The sequence below is a fragment of the Geospiza fortis genome, unplaced genomic scaffold (assembly GCF_000277835.1).
Source record: "Geospiza fortis unplaced genomic scaffold, GeoFor_1.0 scaffold387, whole genome shotgun sequence".
Taxonomy (NCBI): domain Eukaryota; kingdom Metazoa; phylum Chordata; class Aves; order Passeriformes; family Thraupidae; genus Geospiza; species Geospiza fortis.
The window spans coordinates 238404-248900 of record NW_005054546.1 but is presented as its reverse complement, the minus strand read 5'-3'; the positions used below and the strand labels follow the sequence as shown (position 1 = coordinate 248900).

Genomic DNA, 10497 nt, shown 5'->3' with positions numbered 1-10497 from the left:
GGGATGGAGGGTGAATGGGGATGGAGGGTAAATGGGGCTGGAGGGTGGACGGGGATGGAGGGTGAAAGGTGGAAGGAGATGAGGGTGGCTGGGAGTGAGGATAGATGGAGCTGGAGGATGGATGGGGACGGCACAGGGCTTCCGCTGTGCATGCAGTTGGTACCACTGGGGAAGGGGATGCTCTCTGCATACTGGGGAGCCCCCAGGGAGCACCTCTGGAGCTGGTGAGAGAAAGAGAGCATGGAGGAAGGGGAGCAGCTTTGGGGGTCTGGCTGCTGCTCCCTGGGTGTGAAGGTGGATTGGGATGGGAGTGGTTGGGGATGGAGGGTGAAAGGTGGAAGGAGATGAGGGTGGCTGGGAGTGAGGATAGATGGGGCTGAAGGATGGGGATGGCACAGGGCTGCCCTGTGCATGCAGTTGGTACCACTGGGGAAGGGGAAGCTCTGTGCATGCTGGGGAGCCCTCGGGGCATGCAGGGTTCCCAGCCTGGATGTGCACACCTGAGGAAGCTGCTGAGCCACCTGGGGCACCACAGTCAGGCTCAGGGTGGTGGGTGACCTCTGCTGCAAGGATGCCACCACTAAGGTCACTGCTCAAGGTCGTGAGGCTTAATCTGGCAGCTGCATCAGCCTTTGGCTGCTGTTCTCAGGGTGCTCTGAAGGTCACTTTAGCAGGGGGCTGTCCAAGCCCTGCTGTTGAGCTCCAAGCCCTGCAGTGACTCGTCCCTCCCTGTAGCATCTCCAGGAGAGAGGAGCAGCTGCCTCTCTGCGCAGCCACGTGGTGTGAGGGGCTGCAAGTCCCCGCTTGTCCTGGTCCCACAGGCTTTTCCTTCCTGAAACTGGATCCTTACCTTGGGTGAGGGTTCCCTGGTTGGCTTTTGGACAGCACCAGGCAGGGCTGTGGCTTTGCCAGTGCAGCTCCTGCCCAGCCTCCTTCCCCTGTGTCCCCTCCAGGCTCTGCTGCCTTGGGCCATGCTGGCAGTGCAGAGAAGGTCACTGGCTGTCACCCTGCCTGTGCAGAGCCCATCCCCAGTCTGGGATGTGCTGGACGTGCTGTGCTGGATGCGCTGGCATCCCTGGCTGCCTGTGGTGTGGGGTGAAACTGTGATCTGGGCTGTAGGGCACCAGGGCTCCTGCTTTGGGTGCTGCCTCCGGTTCTTGTGCTGGTGTTGGGACTGTCACCCCTGTGCTGGTGTTGGGACTGTCACCCTGTGCTGGTGTTGGGACTGTCATCCTTGTGCTGATGTTTTCTGACTCCACCCTGGCACACACAGTGCAGGGGAAGAGAAGAACAACCCTGGTTTAATAATTTCCCCCAAATCCTTTCTCTCACCCATCCCTGCTCAGCCAACCCCACTTCTCCAGCGTCAGGGCTGTGCTTTGCCTCAGCCTGTGCCGGGCTTGGCACAGTGTGAGGTTTTGTTACAGCTCAGCAGAGCTGGTTGCACGGTTGGCATCTGCTTTTCTTCAGAGAGTGCCTGAATCTGGGTCAGGAATAGATGTGTGTGTCTTTCAAATTCCTTGGGGGCCTGGCTGAATCCAGCCTCACTGCTGCTCCCCTGAGCTACCTGCAGCTGGCAGGAGCAACTGGGGCTGCTTTGGCTGCCCATCCCAGGGAAATCTGAGCCCTGCCATGGGTGCAGGAGGCTTGGCAGCTCAGCACTGGGCTGGCACCTGCCTGGCCAGTGGGATTTGGCCCCGGGCAGGGTCAGGCAGCTGCGTTTGTGAGCAGGAGCTTTGCTCTGGAGCCATGTTTCGGGCGCCTTCCTCTCCCCTCCCCCTGCCTGCATCTGGAGGTTCGACACAGGAACCCAGATAGCATCATCCTGAAACCAGAATAGAAGCTTTGGAGGAGACTCGAGCATGTTTGTGCGGTTTTTATCTCGGTTTGGAGATAAAGAGGTGCTAAACAATGCAAAGCTGGCCGGGTTGGAGTCCCTCAGGGTGCTGGGGACTCGCTGGCACCTCCCTTGCTGCCCTGCCAGGGACATCCCTGGGTGCTGCATCCCTCCTGGGTGCCACATTCCCCTGGCAGCGCTGCCCCCATGGCACAGCACCGTGCCAGGGGCTTTGCCAGAGAGGAAGAGCAACGTGAACATGAGCTCTGGCTGTGTGTGTTTTAGGGAAGGGGCTTTGCAAAGGAGAAGGAAGTCAGTCCTGCTGATCCAGAAACCACACAGAAGGAAACTAAAAGTCCTTGGTGTCAGCATGGAGGATATGTTAAAAAAACAACAATTAGCTCACAAGAGGCAGCAAGAAAGGAAACAGGAAGGCAAGAACTGCAGTTAAACAGGCGGGTTCAAGAGGTGGCTTGAGCTAAATCCATGTCCTGAAGGGATGGGATCCAGCCCTGGCCACGGGTGGGGAAGTGCCTCGTTCTTTGTCAGTGCAGGACTTGGTGTCCTCAAGGTGAGGCTCAGAGACCTCAGCTGCAGCTGCTCGTTATTTGCAGCTGCTTTTGTGGCTGCTGGCAGCAGGTGGAGGGTCTCAGCTGGGCTGGGGGCTGCTGGGGCACTGGGGCCACCTCACCTCTCCATGCAGCTGCTTCTCGAGGTAAAAGCTGCAGCTTTGTGGCAGGAGTGATGCAGCAGCTGCTCTTGCCACCTCCAAAGCATTGCTGCCACCTCCAAAGCACCACTGCCACCTCCAAAGCATTGCTGGCACCTCCAAAGCATTGCTGGCACCTCCAAAGCATTGCTGGCACCTCCAAAGCATTGCTGGCACCTCCAAAGCATTGCTGGCACCTCCAAAGCATTGCTGGCACCTCCAAAGCATTGCTGGCACCTCCAAAGCATTGCTGGCACCTCCAAAGCATTGCTGGCACCTCCAAAGCATTGCTGGCACCTCCAAAGCATTGCTGGCACCTCCAAAGCATTGCTGGCACCTCCAAAGCATTGCTGGCACCTCCAAAGCATTGCTGGCACCTCCAAAGCATTGCTGGCACCTCCAAAGCATTGCTGGCACCTCCAAAGCATTGCTGGCACCTCCAAAGCATTGCTGGCACCTCCAAAGCATTGCTGGCACCTCCAAAGCATTGCTGGCACCTCCAAAGCATTGCTGGCACCTCCAAAGCATTGCTGGCACCTCCAAAGCATTGCTGGCACCTCCAAAGCATTGCTGGCACCTCCAAAGCATTGCTGGCACCTCCAAAGCATTGCTGGCACCTCCAAAGCATTGCTGGCACCTCCAAAGCATTGCTGGCACCTCCAAAGCATTGCTGGCACCTCCAAAGCATTGCTGGCACCTCCAAAGCATTGCTGGCACCTCCAAAGCATTGCTGGCACCTCCAAAGCATTGCTGGCACCTCCAAAGCATTGCTGGCACCTCCAAAGCATTGCTGGCACCTCCAAAGCATTGCTGCCACCTCCAAAGCACCACTGCCACCTCCAAAGCATCACTGTCACCTCAGGAGCATCATTGCCTCCTCCCCCCTTGGCCTGTTCCCCCACCCAGCAGGGGCAGGAGGGGCTCAGTGTGGTGCAATCCACTTCCCACTGCAGGCCAGCTCAGGTTGCATTCCTCACCTGGGCTGTCCTGCTGTGAGTGGACAGCCAGGATGAGTTGGTGTGGACAAGGAGATGGACATGGCCCAGCTGTCATGCTGGCAGCCTGGAGAGCCACTGCTGTGCCCAGCTGTCCCACAGCATGTGAGGGGCCAGGATTGTGCCCCTCTGCCCCACTCTGGTGAGACACCCCTGCAGTGCTGCCTCCAGCTCAGGAGGAAGAACACAAATCTCCTGGAGTGAGTCCAGAGGAGACCATGGAGATGCTCTGAGGGCTGGATCCCCTCTGCTCTGGAGCCAGGCTGGGGGAGCTGGGGCTGTAGGGGAGTCTGGGGACACCTTGGAGCTCCTTCCAGTGCATCAGGGGCTCCAGGAGAGCTGGAGAGGGGCTTTGGACAAGGACCTGGAGTGATGGAGCAAGGCTTCCCACTGCCAGAGAGCAGGGTTACATGGGGTCCTGGGAAGAAATTTGTCCCTGTGAGTGGGTGACAGAGAGGTGGGATGAGATGAGCTTTAAGAATCTGTCCAGTCCAGACCATTCTAGAGTTCTATAGCACCTTGTACGCCAGCTGCCCACAGGGTGTGTGCTGAAGCTCCCTTGCCATGACCTTTTTCCCACAGAGAAGCTGCAGGACTGGGACATTTTATTGCTGTCTTTTCTGTATGTGGATAAACCTGACCCCCCCACCCCAAATATGCTTGGGCTTGGGTCCATTAATTCAGTTCCTGTTTCTTGGGGGGGATTGTGGCAGGAAGGACCCTCCCCTTACTCCCAGCCAGACCTTGATTTGATGGATCCTGCTAAGGAAAAACCCATCTTGGGGATGTGTTTGCTGCAAATCTTGGGTAAGAGATGGGTTGGTCCCTCAGTGAGAGCATTGGGTGCCTGGAGAGAGCAGCTGCTGGCTTGGGCTGTGATCTGCCATGCCTGTCACCTGCATTTCTCCCTTCCAACTGGGACTTTCTGTGCCTCCATAAGATGAGCTGTGTCTTCACAGGGCAGCATTTTTCTTCTTTTCCCAACCTTCAGATGTCCTTTGGAGCTCCTTTTGCAGGTTTCCTTGCAGCCAAGGATGTCCCCATTGCACTGGACCTGTTTTGGGGATGGAGATCAGGAAAACATCCCTTGAACTGGTGCCAACCCATCCCAATTTTGCCCTCACTCATGTCACTGGCTCTGCTGTGTGTTCCTGCACGGGCACGAGCGGATTGAGGAGCACGGTGCCACATGCTGGGAAAAGCAAAGAGCTCCAAAGGAAAATACATTTTTGGAAAGGATGCGTTTATTTGCCTTTATTTATCTTCCCGAAGCTTTCAGATTAATCTTTTTGATCTTGCCTCTGCAGCTGCATGGCCAAGGTTTGGTTTCTTTCAGCTGACATTGTGCTGAGAGCACACAGCACTGCAAGGGGGGTGTTAAGGAAGGGCAGCAGAATTCCTTTGCTCTGGAGAGGGGCGGTGTGTCGAGCTAACTTTAGTAAGGAGCAACTAAAAAGGGATGCAATAAAAGTATATTAAAAATAGCAAATGGCTGTAGAAAGTGGATGTGAGACTCTCAGTGTCCCCTGCTTGTGCCCAGGGAAACGTGGGGCTGGAAAAGTGACAAGTTCTGGAGCAGTGCAGAGCCTCCCGCTGCTTGAGCAAAGCAAAGGTGAAACCACTTAGAAGTGGGTGAAACAGATCAGAAATCTGTACAGTAGATAAGAAAAAAATTCCGAAATAAAGACTTGAAAGAGATATCAGCTCCTCTGTGTCCTCAGCTCTCGGAGCTGGGGATTCAGCCCCCCAGATTCCTTGTTTTGTAAAAACATCTCCCAGCTGAGATTCCTCTGCGCTTTTTCTTTCTTCCCCCCATTTGCAAAATGCTAACTCTGCTCTCTCGCCTGTCTCTCCAATTTGGAGCAATTTACTGGGAGCCGGGGATGAATTACTCAGCACAGAGTTAACCAGCACCTGCTCGGAGTTAATTGGCATGTGTGCTAATTGCCGTGATAGTCACACTTGTGCGAGCTGAGTGCGGGGAGGGGGGAGCTCCTCCAGCCCTGAGCTTCTCGTGCTGAATTCCCTGATCCTGCCTGAGAGTCCTGCCAGTGCAACAGGGTCAGGGTGGCTTTTTTCCAGCGGGTTTGCAGGTCCCTTTCCATGCCCTTGGACCCTCCTTGGCAGGCTGTGGGAGTTGGGATGCTCGGTGGTTTCCTTGGAAAGGGAGGCTCGGGAGAAAGGAAGAAGCTGCTGTCTGAGAAGGAGGAGATGATGATTTAATGATTGGGGTTATTGTATAGAAAATCATTTGAGACGCTAAAAGTGAGAAGTTATTTAGCAGTCCTATGCTCTGGGCACTTGTCTGTGCAGGGCTCAGGTGCTGAAATTCCACCTGATCACGGAGGAGGGTCCTGGCTGATCTTGGTGCCTCAGTCTGGGCAATCAGGGAGCCAAAGCAATGTGGTGGTGAAGGAGAGGGAGCCCTGGGGGCAGAGGGGATCCTCCTGGGTTGGGGTGAGCCCCAGCAGCAGTGCCAGCAGAGATGAGGGCGGCTCTCCAGGTTTCTTGCTCTTCCAGCTGCTGTTCAGAAACTCAAACCAGTGGTTGGACCTTCTGAAAGAGCCACCTGGGCAGGAAACGTGAAAATACCTGCGTTTAAAAATATGGTGGGGGAAAAAACCCGACCTGAAAACAAATAAACTCACCCCAAAACCCCAATTCCATGAAGGGAAAAGGGAGGGGTTTGAAATCCCCTCTGTCAGGTGCATTCGGAGGGCAGCAAACATGCTGTGCTCTTCTCCATCCCTCCTCCTCACCCCATCCAAGGGCTGCCCTCCTCCTGGGGTGTTCTCCTTCTGGTGCAGGGTACAGGGGTCAAGAGCATCACATGGCAGCTCCTTTTCTCCCCATGATGATGAGCAAAAACCTGTGAAGTCACCTTTTTCCTGTGGAAAACTTGATCCAGCAGCATGAGCAAACCCTGAGGCTGGGACCAAGGTGCTGAGGATGCAGAGTGAGGATTCAGAGAGGCAGGAGGAACCTGGTTTGGTGGTTGAAAAAGGGGATTTGGTTTGAAACACTTGGGGTGTGTTTGTGGCCTGGGGAATGTGGTTGGAATCCCACTGCTCCCATGCAAGAAACACCAGCTGGTGTGGGGCCGAGGGCAGGGATGAGCAGCCCTGGGGTTTTTTCCTCATCCCTACAAACATCCCATCCCTTTGAGCACTGTGCAGCTTTTGGCTGCCACAGCATCCTGTGAACAAGTCCCACAACGAAATTGTGTTAAAATATGTTTCCTTTCACTCAGTTTAAATTTACTGCCCGTTGTTCTGCAGTGTTTATTGTTGCTTCTGGAGAGTTCCTCTCTGGTTTGGACAGTGAATCCGCTGTCTTTCAGAGGCTTTCTCTGTCCAAGAGCTGCAGCACACGGAAAGAATTAGCATCTTGTCCTGTGTCTGGTTGAGGAGCTGTTGCTACTTTGTGCTGCTGCTGGTGGTTTTGAAGATGCTGAAGGTGAATATTTTTCAGCCAGTTTAGAGAAGTGGCGACTCTGAAGGGAAAAGCAGCAAAGCAAACCCGACAAAAAGTTCCTCCTCTTCCAAAATCCTCACCTTGGTTCTGAGCCTTTGGGCTGTGGGTTCTCTCCTGGGTGGGCTCACAGTGAGGGAAATACCAAGAGGACACTGCAGGTGGATGAAATAAAAATCCTCATTTTCCTTTTGGCTCTTGCTGTATCACGGACCTTCGAGGGATACTCACATGGTGTGAGCTGGAGCAGTGATGCTCTGGAACTGATGCTGCTCTGGAACTGGTGATGCCCCAGAACTGGTGATGCTCTGGAACTGGTGATTTTAAAATGTCTTTATTTGATTACTTGAAAGGAACCTTATAATCAGGCATAGAAAGCCAGTTCTTATAGGGAAGGAGGAGTAGTGGAACACAGTGGAACTGGTGATGCCCCAAAACTGGTGATGCCCCAGAGCTGGTGATGCTCTGGGACCTGTCTTTTTGGGGTTTCCCACAGTGGGATGGGGAGCAGCAGCCAAAGGATATGCCTGTGGCACTGGCTCAGTGTTCCCCATGGTGACAGTGCTCCTCACAGCTGGGTGGTTGCTCCTGTTTTGCTGCTGGGAAGGAAACATGCACCTATTTTGGTAAATAATGACTCAAGAATTAAATGCCATCCCTGTATGATCTGTCCTTGCAAAGAGTCTTACTGGTGGAATTTATGGATAAAAACCCCAGGTTTTGCTGCCCTTTATCTCTCTGGTCTTCTTCCTGGCCTCCCCATACCTCATCCTCCCTGGAGGGCAAATTGTGGATGTCAGGATGGGGAAAAGACTCCTTGTTCTCCTGCACTGAAACCACAGAACATGGTTGATGAATAACCAATAATAAAGTTATTCATGATGAATAACTTTACCCCCAAAAAATCAGAGAATGACTCACATGACTCAGTGAACCCCAAAACCGAGTGTGGGAGTGAGACCATTTGGGTTTTTGGTTGGAGCATGGTCTGATGAGGAGGTGAGGATGGGGCCAAGGTCTGGGGGTGCTCTGGGTGGGAGAGGAGCAGGAGGAGCTTGGTCAGGTTGGCTGTGGCTGCTGCTTTGAATTTGGGAGAAAACGCTTTTGGGTTTTTTAATGCTTTTTGTGACAAGGCTAGGGACTGCCAAGCTGAGGCAGATAGGAAGCTATTTTGGGACTGGCTTTTCCCTTTGCCTGGGTCTTGGCACAGGGCACCTTGCCTTAAATGCAGTGTTATCACTGCTGTTATCCACTGCTCAGAGAGAGAGCAGGGAGAAAGGTGTACCTGTGGAAAATGAACTGGATGAAGTTCCCTCTTTGTCCCCTCTCTGCAGTGCTGGAAAATGACAGGAGATGGGCTGGGGGGCTGTGCCAGGAGGTGCCCTGGTACATCTGGATGCAGCCTCTGGTGCTGGGGGATGCAGATTAACATGGGAACCCCTGAGACCTGCAGCTGTCCCTTTGGGGAGAGTTTTGGGCACAAGACAACCCCCAGGTACACGGAAACACCCAGTGTCCAGCTGTGGCTGAGCCCAGTGGAAGGCCAGGCTGTCTCAGCTGCCTTCAGAGTCCTCCTTCCCTATAAAAATTAGGTTTCTGTGCCTGGTTATAAGGTTCCTTTCAAGTAATCAAATAAAGACATTTCAAAATTCCAAATTGGAGATTGGTGCAGAAACTGGAGACGGATTTAAATTGCCCGAGCTAATCACCAGCCACTCGACTGCTTATGACTTTATTAAGAGAAAAAAAAAGAAAAAAGCCTGGAGTGTCACAGAGGAGCAGTGATTCGGGGGCTCGCTGCTGCCACCTCCTCCTCCTCACCCAGCATCGTGTGTCCTGTGCCATGCGTGCTCCTGGCCTCCATCCCTGGGCTTCTTGGAGACCAGTTTGGATAAATGAATCCCTCTGCAGCTCTCCTGGCCCTGAGCTGGGTGGGAGAAAGAAGCAGAGCCCACTCTGAGCTGGGGGTGGGATCTGGCTGGCTGGTGGGGTGCTGGGCCTGGATGGGGTTTGGGAGCAGAGTCTCACTGCTGTCTCTGTCCCTGTGCAGGTTTCTGAGCAGCTGCTGACATCTCATCCCCGCTGGATCTGCCTGTGCAGGACGGTACCATGAACTGAGCAGCAGCAAAATCCTTTTTTTTTTTTTTTGTTTTGGCTTTTTTTGGGTTTGTTTTCCGTCCGAGAGAAAAAGCCCCCCAGGCTCTTTGATGCAAGCATTCTAAAGTGGGGTTGCTGCTCCCCTCCCTGAGCCCGAGTGGTCCCGGCTGTGCTGAGGATTTCCCGAGAAGATGGGGAGGAAAAAGATCCAGATCCAGCGGATCACGGACGAGCGCAACCGGCAGGTCAGTGCTGTGTGTCCCTGCTGCCTCTCCTCACCCTTCTTCCCTTGGGGGCTCCAAAATGACCATTTCCATCCCACTTGGGGCAGCCAGAGCTGTGCTTCTCCCAGTCCATAAAATAAGCAGAGATTTAGGCCGGATCCAGGCGGATCCAGGACCAAGGCGTTGCTCCTCGCCTTGGAGCTCCTGGAGCTGTTTCCATCTAAGTGCTTTTCCAGAAGAAAGTATCTTCTCTACTTAGTTAGTTCTCCCCCCCCCCCTTTTTTTTTTTTTTAATTTTATTTTTGTCTTGCAGAAAATATATTTCAGTTGACATTTTCCATGTGGTTTTTCCAATAAAAAACAGCCACAACAAGTATCCATTTTGCTGAACGCAAACAACTCAAATTATTCCCTTTTTTTTCCCCCCCTCAATTGTAGACTTAAATGACTCCAGGGCTTTTTTCCTTGGGCTCTTTTGAAGCCAAGCACGAGACACGCATGTGCATGTGTGCAGTAATGCATTGATGTATCTCAGAGGGAAAACAAAAACCAGCAGATTATTCCCAAATTTCCATGTTCCTTAAACTGGAGTGCTGGAGCAGCAGCGCTTTGCCAGCCCAGGTTTGCTGTGGGAGGACTCTGTCCATGTATTTCCCATTACCACAAGACTTCCAGGCAGCTCCCTTTGCTGTCTGTGCTCCTGGAGTTTGGCTCAGCAGATCCAAGCCTCTGCCTTTAGTCCAGCCTGGCCTGCCACACTTCTTGCCTGCCACTTTCACTCCAGAAAAACAGAAAAAAAAACAGTGAAAAAGCGTGTGGATGTATTCCTAACTCTTAAAGAGTGTCAGAGAACAGAATTGGATGAACCACTTTATTGCTCCTCAGCAAAACAATAGGAAATGGCAGATTTTCCTCATTATAGCTTCACTTGGTGGTGGGGGCTGGGGTGGGCATCATATACTTTCTGCTGATGTCCCAGTTGCTCCTGGGGCTGTTTATATCCATCATGAGGAGGAAGCAGGGCCTCAGGGGTTACTGAAGCATCTGGAGTGTATTTTATGGGGTGCAGAGGGGAGTGAGGGATCTGCAGTGACTGGAACCTTGTTCAGACAAATGGAAAAGAATTGGTAATGCTGGAGGGGAATGGCTGGATAGACCTTGGGG

General features: G+C 53.2%; 1 protein-coding gene across 1 annotated transcript in view; it reads left to right on the top strand.

The window, feature by feature from the left end:
- MEF2D (myocyte enhancer factor 2D) overlaps positions 1–10497 on the top strand; it is a 61854-nt gene that overhangs the window by 8694 nt on the left and 42663 nt on the right. The window contains exon 2 of the mRNA XM_031063970.1: positions 9063–9354. Within this exon, the coding sequence (XP_030919830.1) occupies positions 9301–9354 (54 nt within the window). The 5' untranslated portion in view covers positions 9063–9300. The remainder of the gene's footprint in view (positions 1–9062; positions 9355–10497) is intronic.